Genomic DNA, 20,910 nt, shown 5'->3' with positions numbered 1-20,910 from the left:
TGTCTCTTTCTCGTTACACTGTTATCTGCTCAATAAGCGTTCGCGTGCTTAAGTCATTGGCTCCACTAAAACACCTATAGCTTTCTTTAAACATTGAGCCACCATATACGTAAATCACATACCCTACAAGCGACATAGGCTCGTTATTTGAACTATTACTTGTATGGTGCCATGAAGAGTTTTTATTACGCATGTCTTGCTGGATATCGTCATTATGACTCTTAGGAATTAGAAGTTACACCAGGTGATCGGCGTCTCTGGGCAAGATATTGTTCACTTGCACAATATATCGACGTATAGTTTAATGTGAGGTTCTCTCATTACCATCTTCTTAAAAAATATGCAACAGCCCAATTTACTGAGCGCTCTGCAATTTCTTGGCTTGGACGAGTTTTGGAGCATTGTCATGGATATGGCTGCCTCTTTGCCATCCTCTCCCACACCACCACCAGGTATAAGTTGTATGTGTGCTTGAATGAATAAAGTTGGAAGTTCCAAATGCGATCACGCACCGGTCTCATCGCGCGCACCTTTACCGAATGCATGTCGTCCCTATTTTTTTATACGCATGTTCTTTCTGCTTTTTGACTCTTTTCCTTGCGACCAATATTGTGAGCACACTAGAGCGGCGTTATTAAATCAGAGTAGTGCCATGCATGTGACGCAAGCGTCCGTTTTTGTGCCGCAGAAAGGCGAGAAAGGAGATCCTGGTCGTCGCGGGAAAAGAGGTCGTCCCGGTCCCCCTGGACCAGCTGGACCGCCGGTATGATTTGATCCGCACTGTGCCTGTAAACTTACACGGTCTTGCGGCAACAACGAATAAGGCCATCAATATTCAGTTGCACGAAGTAGTGCCTAGTTTACACAGCGCTGGCATTCCATCATGATGCAGTCCGGTGTCTTCGCCGTAATATGTAGTACGCCATTAAGTACAGGTAGGTCGCCTGGAATTTTCTCTTTAATATGGGTGTTCAAATGTGGAAAATGTTTAGGCGTATCAAATATGTTAACCTTGCTAAAGAAAACGAAATACAAACTTTCAAATAAATCCGTACTGCAAAAAGAAAAAAAGAATGTCTTATTTAGATTATTTGACACACATGCATGTAATACCGTTCGCAACTGGACGGCCAAATAATTGAGAGCTTCTAAATGTGAAACATCTGCTTTCATTCTTATTGAGCACCATGAGAACTACAGCAATCAAGCAAGGGAACAGTAAGCCGCCAGATGCATGCGGAGTTTTGCCTTGAAATAGGGGGGGTCTAATGCTGCAGCACTGCACACCGTCAGACTGGGTAATCATAAATTGATATGCTTAAACGAGGCAACAAATTTACATGTGGGCAGCTTAAATGTCACGCATTGTTATTGCATAACTGGAGAACAAGTCATCTGCCGCATGCTTCCGCTCATGGAACGGATGCCTGTGTGCAAGAGCCACGGTTCTCCTTTAGCAGAACCATTCGGAGCAGTCTTGACTTGCAACAGACTCTTTCCCTTGAGGCTCCAACAAGTGTTGTTATCCCTTATTTTCGAATAGAAGCGAATATTTGGGAATTTTGAATGAAATGCGGAAGACTTGGAAACCCCTACTTTTTCGTACATTTCTTTTATTGCGCCAGTTTGCCATGAAACATCAATAATCAATAAGGCGACAGCCCGTTTTCTTGCATAAGAGCCAATGATGCAGATGACCGTGCGTCCGGCCGTGAAGACGACTTTGCCAGAGCGCCGAGGATTCGCAGGCGCGGGCCTAATGACGGTTCGGGCCTAATGAAGGCTGCATCCCGTACAATAGGGGCACGTTAAAGATCCCCTGGTGGTCAAAATTAATCCGGATTCCCGCACTACGCGTACCTCATAATCAAATCGTGGTTTTGGCACAAAAAACCCGAGAGTTCAATTCGAGTTCGATATTCCTTCGATCGGAAACCGTGTTCTCGGACGATCACTTGGCGCAGCATTCTTGGCACAGTCACACAGTGCGAAGCACACTCTTATCGCACACTCTTATCGTAGACGCCAATGCGCCCGGTGCTGAATCACGCGAAATCTCGAAAGAGCATCCCCGAAACTTAAGGCGCGGATGTAGTCTGGCGTTTCCAGCGTGCCATGCAGCGGCCTTACACGAATACAGCTCGAGAAGACGCAGCTGCGTCTGTGGAAACATTGCGGTGTAATGCGCTACATGTGTTCCAGATTGTTTTTGGGTGGCTCCAGCTTCTGCTTGAGCAGTGCGCGCCCTCGTTAAGACGCGGGGCTTCCGCGCTGCGTTCATTTTGCTCGCAGGGTACCGTTGTGAAGGCGGAGAGCCTACATCGTCCGACCCGCTACGAGAAGGGTCCTCCCGGTCAAAAGGTGGGTGCGCTCCTTTTAGTCATCCCGTTCTGGATAGAGCCCAGTCCAAGTGCTGGGCATAGACTTTCATGCAAGTTTTCCAGGGAATGGATTTAGCGCTATTATTGTTCAATCTCCATGCGAATGATAGGAAGCGTGCCAACCTTGACAAACGGCATATGGTGAATTGGCGTGGTCAATTCGGTTCTCCAAGTCGGATTGTATACAAGACGCTCCAGATCCGACTTGGAGAAAGCACGCGCCGCCCGAAAGGAGGGTCACTTTTGGAGCAGGGAGAGTGGAGTAAGCGAGGTCCCAGAAAAGAACTTGGACGGCACTTAATCTTCGTCTTAAAGAGTTGGCATCACAGCTGCTAAGCTGCACCTGTACAATGATTCGTCACCTGTAACGGCCGAACGCAAATTCGTCGGAGTGAATGCGAATGCGAGTGTTACGGTGCCGAGTCACACTTGCATTCGCTCCGACGAAGGCCGGTCTTCTGGCCGAAACGTCAGTAAAAACATAAGCCATAACGTTCGTCTTTCTTTCCTTCTTCGAATATATATATATAGAATAAATAGGTCCCAGATAACAACGGTGTAATTTAACCTATAGGTAGAACGGCAGATTTATACGCAAGAAAACAGAGTGTAGGGCCGGATAGTTTCAGCGCCCTGCAAAGGAAAAATAGTTTGCGTTGTGTGTTTGCTGTGACTTGGAAGATGTGTTTATTCCATCTAAGATCACTTGTTATGATGAGACCTAAGTATTTATACTCTGTAACTTCGGTAAGAAAATTGCTTTTGATGCCGTATTAATAAATGTGGGCGATCTCTTTGTGAGTAATTTTCCTTGCTAGAGCTTTTTCAAGATTGAGGGACATTTGCCAGTTTTCACACCATGACACAACCATTTGATACGCTTGCTTTAAGAGCAGCTGGTCAGACGTGCTTTTAACTTCGGAGTTTAAAACACAATCATCTGCCTATAGTTTAATTTTAACTGGGATGTCGTCAAAAATGTCGTTTACAGAGATCAGAAAAAAAAGTGGTCCCAGCACCAAGCCCTGTGGGACACCGGACGACACCGAAACTTTACCTGAGCAACGCTGGTCAAAAGATACAAATTGTTGGCGGTCAGCAATGTATGATAGAAACCAGGATATTAGCTTAGAGTTTTGTAGTACCAAGCTTAATTTATAAAGCAGTTTATTGTGAGAAACCGTGTCAAAGGCTTTACGAAAGTCTAAAAAATTGCGTCTGCTTGAGTTCTATTATTTACAGAAACCAGAAAATCATGTATAGTTTATATTAATTGAGTAAGTGTAGAAAAGCCCCTGCAAGACCGATGTTGTTCTTTGGTGAAGAAGTTGTGCCCCTCGAGAAATACTGAAATTTGCTTATGCATTATGTGCTCCATCAACTTGCAAGCGGTTAAGATTAATGATATGAGACAGTAATTTTTTACACAGCATTTGTTGCCATTTTTGTGTAGGGGCTTCACATGAGATATATTCCAGTCTTTTGGAACCTCTGCCGCCTGCAACGATTTCGAAAACAATATGTGAAAGTACTTTGCCACCCACTAGGCTTACCGCTTTAAAATTCCATTCAGTATGGCATCAGGACCGCACGATTTTTTTATATTGCTGTTGCTCTATTGCTATTGCTATATTATAGAGCATAATAAATGTGTGCAAGTCACTAATGACCATATCGGGCATTGGCGGATGGAAGGAGCTGAAATTGGGCATGAAATCATTGTCTCTAGTGTAAACAGATTGAAACTGATCGTTAAATGCGTTTGCTATGTTTGAGTGGTCTTGGGTAATGCAGCCCTCAATATCAAAAGCCTTGCAGTTGCGTGATGAAGGAAAAACCAGGCGCCAAACTTTTTCTCGGGATGACGAAATAAAATGAGCAATACTGCCCCATGGTAATTCTGTTTATCTTTCACAACTTGATCTCGGAGTTGAATGGTTAAGGTGGATATTTCTTGCATTCGTATATTCTTTAGACGGTCTTTTTTCTTTTTTAATCTTTTCAGTTTTCTTCTGAGCTGTAGTGTAAATCAGGGCCGGATTAAGAAAAATGAGGCCCTGGGCTAATGCGCATGCAGGCCCCCTTTTCCTATGCTGACCCCCCCCCCTCCTGTCGCCTGCTATGCTACTGGAAATATGCCATGTTTTATTTTAATTCCACCAAATTAAAAAGAACGACGTGCGATTAGCGGGATTATTATTCTTGTTATTTTTATAAGGAACACAACAAAACTTGCTTGAAACGCATGCTGTTGTGAACACCAACACATATGTTCCCTTTGTGATAATTCTGCATTCTGTTTTCAACAAAAGCTATGCTTTAAGGAAAAGTTTAGTGCACTCAAGACGAACAAGAACGTAGAAAAGGCAACACAGCTCAGACGTCGATACTTCTGAAGCTAGGCTTTGTTTGCATCACCAAGTTTGATCCCGTGAGGAGACGCATGGTTGTATCCAAAAAACATTATGAAAATTCAAGCATCAGACTGCAGTAATCGTTATACACGTTACCCTATAAATATGCAATAGATATATACAATACTTCAGGCAATACAAACACCATAAAAATGCGCTAGAATACAGATGAAAATTACCAACTGTAATTACAAAACATTATTCGAAAATATTTTCGTTAGAGGTAAGACAAGCAAGGACGACACCAAATAAACGTGGCACTATCAAAAACAACAAAAATACAGTTCTTTATAAGCACGCTAAATATCACAAGAAGAACAAACGAGGGACGAACAACGAAGGTTTGCATATCTTGAATTACGCTGCTAAGCGTTTCATCGGCAACGTGGAGGCTGGGAGGCGACACAACGAACTTATTGCAACTATTCATGTATAGCACAAACAGTCCTCTTTTAAAATGGCATCTATCGCGCCTTCACTTTGGCGAAATCAGATATAGTCTGTTCGAAGGATAGATCGCGGAGGAGGTCACTTTCAATGGACATGATAGCAAGTGAGTTCACTTTGTCGTCAAGGAGGCTCGAACGAAGGCGATTTTTTATCGGCGACAACTTGGAAAACGATCTTTCGGTCTCACAGTTTGCGACGGGTGTGCTTAAGTACATTCGCAAAGCAATAGAAAGGTTTGGAAACAGGTCAATAAACTTTCTTTCGTGCAGCAACTTCATTATTCCGAGGGGACTCGTGTCCTGGCACACAGAGTTGTGCAGAAAGTTTGCAAACTGAACGATTTCAGCGGAATATGCTGGCTCCAAATCATTTTTGTAGGTTTTCGCCAACTTCTCAGCCTGCTGTGCCAGAGAGGCCTCGCTCCCAACTTATGTCAGCAATTTTAAGAATCCGAACCTTTCGCAGAGTTCAGTGTAGGCAGCCTTTCGCACTCGCAAAGCAGAGTCTAGACTGTCAAGTACAACATTGCAGATCTCTAGGATAAACTTTTTCCTACCTTGTAGCGCACTATCGCTTTTTCCGTCCGGGTGCTTACTCAAAACGATGCGTTTGCCCTCATCTTGATAACGTTAATTGGTACTTAGCGTGCGCGCTCTCTCTTCGAAGGTATCAAAAAGAGGCCGCAAACAATTAACAAAGCCTTCTAGAGAGGTCAGCAGGTCTACAGCAGTTGAAATGTCTGGGCCTGGTTTCTGAAGTGCTACGCTCGTTTTGTCAAAGTGCTCCGAGATATCACTCCAGAAAATTGCCATGAATGCAGTCTCTAGTTTTGTCATTCTTTTTTGGAGAGTGCGCTTCGTTCCTCGTGTCACCGTTTTCTTCCTCGTTCTTTGATATAGCTTCAAGGCAACACAAGATTGCACTGACATTTTTCAGAATGGCCTTAGATGAATCAGTGTGTCTTGACCACCTAGTCTCAGAGAGACTTTTCAAAACAAGCTGCTGGCCAGTTCCGCCCATGTTGTCCCAAGTATACCTCCATCGCTTAGGTGAGGCAGCAAAGAACATACAGTCTTTGAATTACAGTGAAAATTTTGATTGCCTCAAGGCAACTGTCAACGCTACACGCGCCAACTAAGTTCATCGAATGAACAGCACACGGGATGTAGACTGCCAATTCGTTCAGGTGTTTGATTTGAGCTTGCAGTCCATTGTATTTTCCTGACATATTACTAGCACTATCATAAGCTTGGTCCCTACAATCATCAACTGAGATGTCATTGGTCGTCAAGAGGGAAATCACGGTATCGAAAAGATACAAGCTGGAATGCGATTCAATTGAAACAAATCCAAGAAAGCTTTCGTACACTTTCCCATTTAAATAGTATCGTAAAACAACTGACAGCTGATCAACGTGAGTAAGGTTTGGAGTCGAATCAACAATTAAAGAGAAGTATTTTGCGCGTTTCACTTCGTCAACCAGACGTTCCTTGACAGTCTTTGCCATATGCTCGATAAATTCATCACAAATGGTTTTTGACAGATACGATGGGTCCCCTTTTCCTTTGTTCCCGTAGCGTTTGATGTGCTTCTCTAGAAAGGGATCAAACTTGGCAATGGCCTCAAGCACTCCCATATAATTGCCATTTCTCGGGAAACCAAAAATCTCCTCAATGCCCTTAAACGCTAAGTTGCGCTGAGCTAGAAGCTTAACTACAACGACTACGCGCTTTAACACCTCTGTCCAGTAAGCGGTCTCAGTGACAAGATGCTTAACCAGCTCCTTGTCAATTGTGCTGCTCGAGTTAGAGTGGGTGAGCCAGGCTGCCACGTAGTTCCGGTGCTCGACGCCATTTTCATGTGCGCAAACCTTTTCTTCTGCTCCTTTCCAATCAGAAAAGCCGTGCGTGGTGAAAGCAGTGGGGTTGCTTGAAATAGAAAATAGTTTGCACATGAAACAGTAAATGGAACCTTTGGACTCCGAGTACATTAACCAGTGTCGCTCATACGCCTCCCCATTTACAGCCTCTCGCACGAAAAGATGAGGTGACATATAGCGATTCTGAGTTTTGTATTGCCTTTCGGAAGACGGAAACTTTTCTGCCCGATTTTGAAAATGCAATGGCCCTTTCTCAAGGCATGCACTCCAAAAGCTGTCAGTAATAATGTCCGGCCACTTAGCAGGGTCACTTCGAAGAATCTCGCAACGTACCTCTTGCTGCGGGTGTGTCTGTATTTCTCTGTTGCCGCAACGAGAAGCCGTATCATTTGTCCTCTCGAGGCACACTTTGTGGGTGGGAACATGGTTATTTGAACTCAAACTAACAGGAAACAAGTGAGTCGGTTCTTGGAGTGTTGTTTCCTGGCGCTCGTCAGTAGAAGGAGGCTCGTCGGGAAGGTTTGGCACCTGTTGATCAGCAGTAATAGAAATCGGGCGTGGCGGACCGGATACCTGGAGCTCTGTGGCAGGGGCCCGGCCGAGTAGCATAGACGTTGCTGACTCAGGAACAGGACAGGACATCTTTCTATATGGAGCGCTCAACCTCAATTGATTATCTCGCAACAACAACAACAACAACAACAACAACAACAACAACAACAACAACAACAACAACAACAACAACAACAACAACAACAACAACAACAACAACAACAACAACAACAACAACAACAACAACAACAACAACAACAACAACAACAACAACAACAACAACAAAGTTATGCTTTTAATTGCAAAGGCTTTCCCCGAAAAAAGCAAAGTTTGCCGCCATAAAACGATAGTGAGAGAGAGACAGAAGCGAAATAAATAGGAAAGCCGTCGTGATTAACCATAGCATAAAAGCCGGTTTGCCGCCCAACACTGGGGCACGTGGTAGGTAAAAAGATAAGAAAGGGGCAATGAGAGAGACACAAATAGCAGGCGCTCTATCGCATCATAAGGTCGCGCGCAGCACAATGACCTTTGTGTCGCTTCATGTGGCCAGTTTCGCCTCACTGTGACGAGCAACACGCTTGCCTAACAGTTCAAAAGAATGATCTTATGTTGCCCTTATATAGCGGTTTCAAGTAAGTTTTATTTCAGAAAGAATAACAGAAAATTGCTGACATCATTTCAAGGTCAATGTATGTGCCTGTCTACTCCAGCTAAATTTAAAAAAATTAGAATTGAAATAAAATATGCGACTACACGAGCATTTTTGGATTCCGTCCCTATCGAAGCGTGGTCTCAGCGGCCGGGATCGCACCTGCGACCTCAGCAGCGCCACGCCGCAGCCGCTGAGTTACCGCGCAGGTCTACCCTGGTCGCGCCTCATAGCGGTTACACGGGGTCTTGCACCTTCCAGGGCGAGTGCGGTCCGCCAGGACCACCCGGGCCGCCGGGTGCACCGGGACTGCCCATGCCCTGGGTGGACGCCACCAGAAGCATCCTGGAAGAGCGCAAAGGTGCGCACTGGCAAATAGATTCTCCCCGGCCCGGTTTATGCACGGCCGAAATCCGCGTGTAGCCTGCAACTGTCAACAAGAAACGAAGCGTCGTCTCCTTTGTCTGTGATCGCCTCTGTCTTTGAGCTGTAATCGGATTATATTGATTAATTTTCGCATCTTTATGTTGACGGTAACTGTTGTAAATGTGACCAACTATTTCTGTATCTATTTTGTAGGTTACCGCGCTTGCTTTGTTCGTCATATCGGTCATGTCTTCAGCCAGTTGTTCACGTACACCGCCATACAAACGTTTCTGGTATTCTGTTAGCCGAGTTGGAAGCTCTGCGTTACGCACTAAATGTGAAGGACGAAGGACAAGCTGCGGATGGAATATGTTTGAGGCAAGGAAACAACACTTGCTGAAATAAGGTAGCCGCAAACAATTAGGGTTGGCGGCGAAACCTGGACTCAACAAAGTCCAATTATATGCCGGCGCATTATGTTTTTTTCGTACGTGGGCTTATCTCTTCAGGTGGCGCAGTTGAATATCTCTCGTTCGATCTCGATTCTCGGCGCGCAGACGAAGATTCCGACTACGGCGACGAGCCCCCTCTGCCCGAGATGGGGCCGATGACGAGGAAGACGGTGGCGTGGAGGGACGCGGCCTCGTTTCTCAAGTCCGCGTCGTCACAGCCCGTTGGCAGCCTGGCTTACGTCATGGAGTCGGACGAGCTGCTCGTCAAACTCTCTCAAGGCTGGAGGAGACTGGCGGTGAGACTTTGCTGCACATTGATTAGATAGATAGATAGATAGATAGATAGATAGATAGATAGATAGATAGATAGATAGATAGATAGATAGATAGATAGATAGATAGATAGATAGATAGATAGATAGATAGATTGATTGAGTGGTTGATTGATTGATTGATTGATTGATTGATTGATTGATTGATTGATTGATTGATTGATTGATTGATTGATTGATTGATTGATTGATTGATTGGGTTTGACGTCCTGAACCAACTCTGAAAATATGAGAGACGCCCTAGTGGAGGACTAATCATGACCACCTCGGGCCGGTTCTTTTGCCGTGCACCTAACTCTAAGTACACAAGCGTCTTTGCATTTTGCGTCTATCGAAATATGGCCACCTTGGCCATGAATCGAATTCATGCCCTCGAGCTCCGCAGTAGAACATCATAGCCGAAGCTATAGCAGCGAATTGATTGTCGCATGCGATAGACATTTATGACTGGTATGGTGACGAGTGTGCGTATACAGATATCGCGCGTACGAAATGCCAGGCTTGAAAGAATTCCAGCATTATAATAAATCACAAGGAAGGAGACGGTCAAGATTTGCCCCAGTTATGGACCCGTTAGCTTTCTTTCTGTATTGCACAAAATATCCGTCAAGATACTTTTGAATGAAATCGAGCCCATACGACTTGAGCCAGCCCAGCGTATATAATGAATTTAGAGAAGCATGTTCGGCAATAGATCTCATCCATCTAAGTCACTCGGTAATTGACAAGTCTGCGGAATATAAGAAAACCCTCTATATAACATGTTTCGATAATAGATAGGCGTTCGATTAAGCAGAGATACTAGTACTCATTACGGCATTGGGTGTGGGTATTTCAACGAATTCCATAATATTTAAGCATAGTAAAGGCAAGCTTTCTGGAATAGCTAGAAAGCTTCCTTTGTAGTCAAATTGTCAACGGCGGCGGACGTCAAACGACGACCGATATGCATACTAACACATTCATTCATTGTTTCGGTTTCGAATAGTTTCGAATGAATACATACATTCAGTTATCGAATAGATTTAGCATATATATATAAAACATCAGTTGTGCACAAACAAACATATAATTTCGGAGAAAAAGCACGATAAGCTTTATCCTGGTGTAGCAGCGGCCATAAAACACGAGAACTTGCGTAGCGTAGCAGGCTGCACTCTTCGGGGAGCCACACTTCACCGACTATGCAGCGATGATTCGTATTCTACGAATAGTGTGCCATCGTGTGTGTGAAGAAACTGTTTATTTCTTCCTAATGCTCGACTGTTTCTTCTAAGAAACAACACTTAGCTACGTGCAATGTAATGACAGAACCTTCTTGACGTCTTGATTACTGAGACTTGAACATCGTTTTATACCAATCGTGAAAACGGCTTATCATTATTCGAACACTTTTGTTGCAGGCCCTGACAGAATACAACAAAAGATCCCACAGAGACCAATAAATGTTTTTGATGATAATGATGATTCGAAAACTATTTGAAAGGTATTCGATAAACCCGCCGCGTTAGTCCAGTGGATACAGCGTTGCCCTGCTTGGTTCGACCTAAGGCGTGACAGGGGCAGCTGCGGAAGCATTATATGACGGCGACGGAATGAAAAAAAAAAGAAAAAAAAAGAAAACGCTCGCGTGCCGTGCACTGCACGCCCGTTAAAAGATCCCCAGGTGGTCGAAATTAATCCCGAGCCCTACAGACCACGGCGTTCCTTATAATCATATCCTGGCTTTCGCACGTATGACACCAGACTCGCAATAATTTTAAAGATATTCGCGATTTTTTTCGATTCGCCTCTGGCACCGTTAGATTCGGATTCGTTTCCGTCGCAAAAGCTGCTATTCGTGCACCCCAGTTCACGAGGAAACTATGCTATGTAAGGATACGCACGTGCCAAACATCTCAAAGCGCTATATATCTTGCACACGGAAAGAACGTGTAAGGGTCTTGCGTTCTTTCTCACCAATGCACGCGCATATGCGGCCTAATGATGTGGCATTAGGCCCTGCTGTGCGGGAGTGCCCTGGTTCAAGTCCCGCCATCGGAGACTCGATTTTCTTATTATTGCGCGATTGAGGCTATATACCTGGCCGGACCTACGAAGAAAACACGGGTATTGATCCCATATGCATCGTTCGCATTAAAGCTCGAGCCGCCTGATAATGCGCCCGAGGGCCGCGCTTGGCTTTATACGGGGAACTTCTAGGACAATCAATAAACGCTAGCTCGAGAAAACCATTGACTCTAGAATGTCACAGCTCTCGTTACAGTTCTACGTATAGGTATACCTGGCGGCCATCGATTCCTTATTCACGTGCCAAAGGATCGGTCTTAGGCATTTGATCAATAATGCGCAACGAGAAAGAAACAGCGGCAGGATAGACAATTGCTTACGGCATTCTTGCAGTTCGCACTGTTCATTCAGTTATCTAAACCGACATCTGTCAGTAAGATTTTCCCATAGCGTCCACCGGTGATGTCAACGCGGTAAGCCAGGCGCTGCGCTTTGTACCGCGCCTGGTCCCGTCTTGCAACTGTCATCGCGGGCATGGAGGAGGCATGTACCAGGTGTTCTTTCTTTCTTTCTTTTTTTGGGGGGGAGGGGGGTGGGGGGATTTAGCAGAATGTTTAATAAATCGCCTGCGGTAGATAGAACGATTGCAATCATGCAGCTGAATTGCGCCGTGAAGCGGAGACCACTTGCGCAAGAAATCTAAATGCGTAATTGATTAAGGAACAAGATCTCACTAATCAGCGTTTAACTAAATAATTTATGGCACATTATAATTTACACATTGCAACCAGTGAGCGCTCCGGGTGCCTCCACTTGGAATGATTCTTGAAAGTGCGGTTTTCGAGATAACGCCATCAAAGTTGACGGTAAAATGCCCTGCTCTTCCCCTTACTGTTTAAACAAGATGCCTTTTTATGTATTGCCGGACGAAAATTACTGGAACACCAGCATATTTAGTTGCACACTTCGAGAATACATATTTCTCAACTCATCTCATCTCAAGAATTCATTCCAAGTTAATATGCCTTGCGAATTCACCGGCTGCAATTTGTACATTGCAGTATGGGCCTTAAGTTAATTGAATATAAATCTAATAATTTGTTTTGTAAATTAGTTGATTATGCAAATAAAGGTCTCGTAAAAATAATGCCCGCCTTTACGAGTAATCCAGCTACGAGTTGAATTGTAGTATTCTGCCGCCAGACGCCTTTTAAGCATTGCCTTAACTCTAAGTAAAAAGAAAAAAAGTAAAATAAGCAGCTTATGTGGGTCAGTACTTGTGCCTTGGTTCGCTCATTCATTGTTTTATTCTCCTTCCAGATTGGTCCGCCACCGACTTGGGTCGATGACAAGAGCGAACGAATGAGTGAGCACGAAATACGAAGCGACTGAGTGTTGGAAGCGGTGTGTCTTTCTTAAATGTATGGCGTTCAGCTGTGGTTGACTGTTAGGCCTCCAAATTAAAGGCTTCACACACTGCTATCTCGCTGGGTCGAATTTCGCGGACCTCATGGCTTCGATGAAAGTAGAGTGAAACAAAGCGCTCTGCAGCTTCGCATCTTCTCTGGGCACCTTCACTGACAGCTGCTCGATGGGCTTCGGGTTGCTTCGGGTTTCAACAGCGAAGCTGTTCTAAGTCTAGCCTTCGCCGTCCGTTGTCCTCTGTCACGCAGAGGGGCAGGAGGCAGAGTGCACGCCAGGAAAGGGGGAGGGGAGGGGTATAGCAGCAGGTGCTTCGCCGGCGCGCGCCCTTTCGCCCCATGGATTCCGATCGGCGCGAGCGTCAGCGGGAGTTCGCACGGGAGCGGCAGCGCCTACATCGCGCAAGTCCCGAGCTTCGAGAGTGAGAAGCGCAAGCAAAGCGCCAGCAGAGAGAAGCCGCTACCGCCGAGGGTCGGGAACAGGAAGCGCAAGCCAAGCGCCGGTGGAGGCAAGCCAACGCCCACTTTTAAGAGAAGGCGGACCAAGCCAAGCGCATGCAGAGGCAAGCTAACCCCCCACTTCGAGAGTAGGAGGCCGAGTAGAGACGTCGACGCAGAGAGATTCATCCCACAAAGAATGCCGAGGGTCTGTTCAAGAGAGAATTTCTCAGCCGTGAGTGCGGCCACAGCTTCAAGATGTGTGATAGATTGCGGTTTGATCACAGCCTCACGCAACTGAAGAGTGTGCGCAATCCGGAACCGAAGCTCGAATCTAGCAAAACGATGACAACGAGACAAAAGACTTTCATGAAAATCGCGCTAAACACGAGTTCAAACTTGAGAAAACGAGCACCAGCTTCGCCGTTTTGACAGCTTTCACTGCGTGGAACTGGCTTTCTTTTGTGATTCTGGGTAATATAGTAGCTCTAATGGGGTAAACGCTCTAGTTTTGAAGGCCCGAGCATATAGAATGTGCAGCACTACCGTTCATCGCAGAGGTCGCGTGCGATCTGCTAATAATTGCATATATTCTGCAGCGGGGTTTCAGGGTCGAGCCTCGCACCTGCCTTATTCTTGCAACGTGGTGGCACTCGCATCGCGATCTGCGAGAAATTTTAGGGATACTGTTCTGGACATCGTCAAATTCTACCGCGTCGAATCTTGTAATGGCGGCACTTTGATCCAATCAGAGAGGGCGCAACAGCCCTCTGGGGCAATAAAAGCTGACAAGATGGCGAATTCGACAGTATGGCGGAGTTTGACAATGTCTAGACCCATTCCCTAGGTCTGATTAGTTTCCGGTCTGGATCTGCCTATACTGGTCGAGTCGTCTCATTTGAGCTGATGCAGAAACTATGATTTCTTGCGATTATTCAGTTGTTGCGGCCGCCGCGTGGTACCGTAAGAAGTGCCGCTTTCTTGCCTTCGCGAACACGCCTCCTCGCTTCGTGACCGACTGCAAAAGTACGTATAGTCGTCATTTCTAGTGATCTGCGGTCAAGCAAAAACATTTTTTATAGCTTCCTCGCAATGATGTGAGATTTCGACTCGGACAGGCAGCTTTCAGCGTTCGCGTACATAACAACGAAACAACACTTCGTGTTGTTTCGTTGTTTTGCACTTTACATTTTTTAACGATTACATCAAGATGCGTTCTGTCGCAGTTGTCTTCAACGAAGGAATATCATGAACTGATCATGTCAGTCATGTGCGGCACCAAATGTCGCGCTTAGCGGGGCTTATCAAAAGCTTGAGTTTCTGCTAGCAACTTGGTTAAACGGACGGTTGTGCTTACATTTATGCAATGTGTGTCTTACAACGTTGTAACGCCTTCGTGTGCTAACTGTACCGTTTCACCAGGAATATGGGCCTTGCCAGGCCGTGAGCCTTTTTAGCCTAACTTCTGAAGCGGTAATGTATTTTATGTACGATGTTGCATGTTGCTTGCAAAGTGATGTAGATGAGAAGATCTTGTTTTACATGTTTGTGTATAATAGGCAAGTTCAGTAACAACACAGCAGGCCCCAGACCAGGGGCTCCACCTTGGAGGCACTCACCGCGATTACGTAATGTAGCTATTATTTTTTTCCCGCTAATTCAACCAGTTCTTCACGTTTAGAGGAAATCCGTTCTTTGACGGCGGTTGTTGGCAGCAATTCATTACTCACAGAGTACAAGAGCGCCAATCAAGGAGGCTTACCACATCATACGAGAAATGCTCTAAATTTCACGCACGTTGCCTGCACACAGTTCCAACGGCGTAAGAGAGGTAATATTTCCTAGGACAGACTTCTAGAGGTGCTAGGTGACCCACGTCAGACTGGTAAACCTTGCACGACTTGAATTCGTGGAGCAAATGGCCTTGTTTACATATATGCTGCTGTTGTGTCAAAGCGAGAAGAATGTACTTCAACGCGACAGACGTGAATCGCTGACCTGAAAGCAATGAGAAAAGTCATCGCCGCTAATAAGAAAGTTTGCTGTTTCCACAAACAGCAAACTTTCTGTTTCCTTTGTCAAGCGGCTTGACAAAGGCCCCTGCCCCTGTTAAGGCCGGGTATATTTTAGCTCCTATGAGATTTCATTAAAAAGGCAGATTCTACCGTGTTCGTGCGTTGCAGACCTATTCCCAGAGCGTGCAAATGTGTGAGAGGAGGCGGTCACGTGCACTGTCTCCGGCTTACAAGGCCTACCTCATAATCAGGGAAATAAAAGGATCTGCAGTTAGCACGAACGTCTCAAGCGCAGCTTGCGAACTGAAAGTAATGAGAAGGTTCGTGGGTGATAGGGCCGATCGCGACTCTTGCGTCGCTCTAAGAGCTATCATGAACCAAAGACTCCCCCTGAAAGGTCTGTGCAGGCTGTTTCCCCCAAGAGTCAACGCGCCGGTTGAACGTCCCTCGTTGGGAGAGAGAAAAAGACAGGGGCAGGCTTGTACGCAATACATGCAATTATTTATGTGCGATCAGTTACATTTTCTGCTAATTTTGTAATTTCACGATTACTTCGTTTATTCGGTAACGCTCACTACAATTACGTTTTTCGTCAACCAGTTACATGTAACCAATTACTTAATTGACGGAACAAGCTGTAACAAACGACGCGGCTTTGAGAATCTGCATTTGGTAAAAAAATATAGTAAAACGGCCCGAGATAGGGCCATGCAGCAGCCTCGCAAATACGCATGTTCAAAAGCTAAACTCGCGGGGTGTCAGTATTTGTTTTCTATTTGTGTCTCAGTATTTGCCGGACGACTCGAGCAGATGCTGGTACGTCTCGACAGCGAAGGCCACTTAGGCCGTTATAGCCAGCAAATCGCATACAAGCGATCTTTTCAGCTTTTCATCGGGCCAACCGGCACCGTCTTTTCCGAGTCCTAGAAACGATAAAGTGCTGCGCCTCATAGGGGAGCCAGATGCTGGGCAACCACAATATTGTGCGCAAGATCCGTATACGTTACACCACTGTCCTACCCACCAGTGCACACTTGAAGCGAAGTGATCCCAACCGTTTCCCCACCTACCTGGGTCACTGGGTAGTCCGTGGTCGAATGCCTAGAGCGTCTGGCTGCTGTGCTAAGGGAACCGGGTTCCGTCGGAGAAGGGAGCGCGGTTGCCACATGACGTGTTTCTCGCCGTTCGCACGCAGCGGCGCGCCACGAATTTCGGAAGCCACGCCTAGGCTTCCCCGCGGCGGCGCTAGACGGCGCCGAGTGTTCTTGGGGAAGCGCAATGGAGGAATTCCGTTACAGAACACGCATCATACATAAATCGTTTTGACAGTGGCAGTACTTTGTGCCCCTATAATGATTCAATGATAAACGTCTTACCGTCGACAGTCACCCTGAGATGTGTCCCACCGAATTTCTCGAGCTAGTTTTCAGTGTTGCTGCTGAGGTCTTCAGAACGTCAAAGTGGAAAAAAAAAGTGTACGTGTGGGAGGTGTCGGTAGCCGTTTACGTGGTAGAGATAGAGAGAAGATGGGAGAGCTTAAAAGGGCCTGTATATGTGCATGGGTGTATGTGTATACGGTGTGGTCATATTTAAGTTTTACGGATTAAAAAAAAATCGCAGATGGCAGGTAGCATAGTTCTTGTCATTGAGCTGTGGAATTCGAAAAGGCGGGAATTCCTAGCACGAGAAATCGAAACACATATATAACTATTCAACAAAACGTCACCAATTAGCTTCTTCACTAATTATTTATCGGCACGTATTGCAGTTTACAAATTTTAGCTGGTGAGTTTCCAAGATGCATGTGTCTACTTGAAATCAATTTCCTGGAGAACACCAGTTTCGAGATAGTTTTCCCCCAAAGAGCGGGATGAAGTGCATGGGCATTAAAGTTATTTTTGTGCTTTAATGCATAGAATAGCGTTTTGTCTAAAAACTAAGCGGAACAACAGTGCATTCTTACGTTAAGTTTTGTGGAGTATATCTCCAAACCTGTGTCATTTTGGAAATTCATTCCAAGAATACGCATTGAAAATTCGCCGGCTACAATTACTATATTACATATATTATTACAATATACACGGTCTTTTCTAATTTCACCAAATTTTTAAGGTACTTCCTATGGCAGAGAGCACAGTTCAAACCCTTGATCTAAATTACTGAATGAATCGGCCATTACTTATGCGAGAAATCCAAACGTTCAATTGATTAATTAACGTGATTACGCTATTAAAATTTTAATTCATTAATTTACGCCACATATCTAGATCTACGAATTATAGCCACTGAGTTGCACGGCGTATCCACTTGGAACGAATTCTCTGGACAGCACAAGTTCCGAGATATTAATTTTCAAAGTGTCTGTCGAAATGCATTAATGCTCCAGTTAGGTTTGTGCTTCAATGCCTAGAATAGCGGCTTGTCAAAAAAGTTGGGCGCCGACAGTCAAACCTACGAGGGAAGTCGCCTCTTCCAAGAGCGGGCAACACGCGGCAGAGGTCCCTGAAACGCTGCTTTCTGGAGATGACGGCAGGTGGCGACACAAATTTATGTTTGCGCCGTCGCTGCCGCAGCTCTCATACCCGTAAGCACAGGCAAATTATCACTTTTTTTTTCTTAAAAACCAGGCAATTTACTGTGCCAAGTGTTATACTAGACGAAGTCGAAGCCGATATGCGATCGTTATGAAAAATTTCAGCAAGAACAGCGTAAAACCTTTTCTTTAGAACACTCCATGAGCAGCCAAATATTTACGACTCTGTACTTCTACAAAACCAGCGCTTGCAGTGCCCATAAAAAAATCTGCGAACGCGGCAGGAAAAAACCACACCAAGCAATCGGCAAGCTCCGCACGGACGTGCTTGACCTTCGTCCTGGTCATGATCTCCACAACAACCATAATTGCTGATCCCGGAGGCCCTGTGTTGCACCTTTACGGCTCCGCCTGCCAGCAGTGACTTCAGGCAGCGACAGATGACGCTGAAGTAGACCGAAGTGCTCCGTCACCCCAGCATGGGCCGTGTTTTTGCGTTTTCGTACGTTTTCGCCGCCGGACGACGCACTGCCCCATGGCCGCGCCAAGTGGAAAGGAGGAAAAGAAAAGAAAAACGTTCTCGCTCGTCAGCAGGTCGCATCATGTCTGTCTTTTTCATTATAGAGTCCTTCCCCATATCAAAGTGCTTGACATCCATTTAAATAAATAAACGATGTTATCGTCTGACTCATGGTCTGACTCAATGTTGTACAATAAAGGGCGGATTGCCAGAAAAATAACGTTACTTTCGACGCAGCGTTTGTCTTCAGTCTCAGAGGCCTATAATTAAGTGCTTTAGGTTTTATGTTTAGCCACTAGATGGCTGCACGCATCCCACTTGTCGGTTTTACCGGTTGGGGGAGCGACTGTCTCGACTGACTTTGGTTGTCGTCGCACGTGTCCCAGCCGAAATCGTTCGTTCTCGGACGTCACTGGTCGCGAGGCTGCGTGACGTGCTCTCATTTGTGCGGCCATTCGTCGATCGCGAGAGACTCTCGGCAGGATTTCCAAGCGCGCCATTTCCGACTTTCGAGAGATGCTTCACTGCCGCATGGTTTCGCGATTTTCACTTTCGAGATTTCGTCACTCATCCAAAATCGTTTTAGTAGCTTTAAATAAATCAATTAAACACTTCGTGTGTTCGATCTTCGATTGCCACATTGTATTTCATATGTTAAATAGGCAACCCATTACTACGACTTCTACGACATGTTCACACGATAGTACGTGAACAAGTACACGTTACAAATATACAGTGCAACAGTGCGATACATTCGTCTTTTGTGTAGTGTTGTGTTTGTTTTCCAATAGCTCCTTGCTATTTAACAGCGTCAAAAACTTGTAAAGCAGAAAGCGCCAGCCCGCAACACGAATGAAGACAAAACAACACATAATAGGCAGCGATTATTTTGTTCATTTTATGGGCCGCCGTTCAGATATCACGTCGGCCTGACGCTTCCTGTTCCCTCACCGTTGCCGTGGTCTAGTGGTCTGAAGCGTCCGCCACGACATCGGGAGGTCGTGGGTTCAAATCCCCGCTCGCGCGGCTTGTGCGGTGCGTTTCTGAGTCCATGGCCGCGCGTTCACCCGGCGCGTTTTCAAAAATCGGGTACAGGGGGACCCGCTGGCCCGAGACGCTGGGCTCTGTGCAAGCGGTGTCACCCCTGGGAGGGACGGGGTCACGCGACCCCTCGGCTCTCAACGCCGCGCGGGGCCTCGTGGGGGCCTCGTGAGGAGGCCCCTCGTCTGCACGGGATAGACCCCCGGATTGAAGCGCCGCGGGCGCGCTGCCCGAGTACGCGCTGTGCGCAGCTCATGGGCCGGAGGGCTGCCACGGAGGCTGGGGAAAGAGCCGTGCCCCGCAGAGGCGAGTCTCCGGGTGCGGGTGTCTCGCGAGGCGACTAGGCCTCTCTCCCCGTCCCTTTTTGCTTCCTCAAAACCGCGAGCTTTAATAGACAACGTTCTGTGGGAGTCTGTGGAACGTACGGAACGCATTCGCCTCCCTTTACTTGCCTCCACACTCAGGTTCACAAACAAGCGAAGCGTCATCATAGCTCAGCCGTGTTTATGAACTTCAATTTGTATGCACAATGCATTCTAACGAAAATTTTAAAGATAGCCCGAATTCTAGTTCTTCAGTAGTATTACTTTAGAAGGCAGGTATTACCTTAGAAGACGGATATTACTTGCAGGAAAAATCGAAATACATAATCGACTAAGTACATAAATCTTGCTAATCAACTTTTAACTAAGCATGGCGCGTATCGTAATTTAAGAATTGGAGTCGGTTAGTTCGAAAGTTGTAGCTACTAGGAAGGAATTCAGTTGGTGATCGACAAGTCTCAATATATGTGTTCCCAAACGTGCGACAAAATGCACTGGTGTTCCAGTTACTCTTGAGTTTCAGTGCCAAAAAGATTTGAAGAAATTAGGTGTAACAGCAGTGCATTTTCTACCGCATTTTTTACCGCAAGCGCATACGCTTATCTCCAAACTGGTGCTAGTACACATCTGATCGCGATCGGGGCCGATCCGGATCGAGCTTGACCCGGATCGGGTGTTGCTACACAGTCATTTCTGATAGCGATCCTACGGGATATCGACCTCGGCGATCGCGATCGCAGGTTTATTCGCAGGCTAACATCTGCGCCCTGTAGCGCAGTATTCTGAAAGCGCTAAAAACAAGAAGTGAAGGCAGCTGAATAACAGATGTTGGAAAGTGTTTTTGCCAACAATAATAAGCTGTAAAATTGAAATATTGTCAAAATTTAACCATAGTTTGCAAATCTGAATTTGTAGGCATTACATTAGGCAGTTCTGTGAGAGATGCTGACGACCAGCAAACGATAACAACTCGATCCGAATCGTTGCACTGTGTAGCAACGACCACTGTTGATCGCGATCAAGAAATCCGATCCGAATATGCCCCGATCGCGATCAGACGTGTACGTGTGACACCGGTATGAAATTCGTTTCAAGTGAATGCGCGTTCTGAGTCATATTACTACACACCGT

General features: G+C 45.9%; 1 protein-coding gene across 1 annotated transcript in view; it reads left to right on the top strand.

Annotated features, from left to right (window-relative positions):
- Positions 1-12,970, top strand: part of LOC135918962 (uncharacterized) — a 128,920-nt gene extending 115,950 nt beyond the window's left edge. Inside the window, exons 12-16 of the mRNA XM_065452679.2 lie at positions 689-763; positions 2,293-2,361; positions 8,590-8,689; positions 9,252-9,442; positions 12,809-12,970. Of these exons, the coding sequence (XP_065308751.2) occupies positions 689-763; positions 2,293-2,361; positions 8,590-8,689; positions 9,252-9,442; positions 12,809-12,880 (507 nt within the window). The 3' untranslated portion in view covers positions 12,881-12,970. The remainder of the gene's footprint in view (positions 1-688; positions 764-2,292; positions 2,362-8,589; positions 8,690-9,251; positions 9,443-12,808) is intronic.
- The last annotated feature ends 7,940 nt before the right edge of the window (positions 12,971-20,910 follow it).

The sequence above is a fragment of the Dermacentor albipictus genome, chromosome 8 (genome assembly GCF_038994185.2).
Source record: "Dermacentor albipictus isolate Rhodes 1998 colony chromosome 8, USDA_Dalb.pri_finalv2, whole genome shotgun sequence".
Lineage (NCBI taxonomy): Eukaryota > Metazoa > Arthropoda > Arachnida > Ixodida > Ixodidae > Dermacentor > Dermacentor albipictus.
The sequence above is the reverse complement of the archived record's forward strand: the minus strand, read 5'-3'. Positions and strand labels throughout refer to the sequence as shown.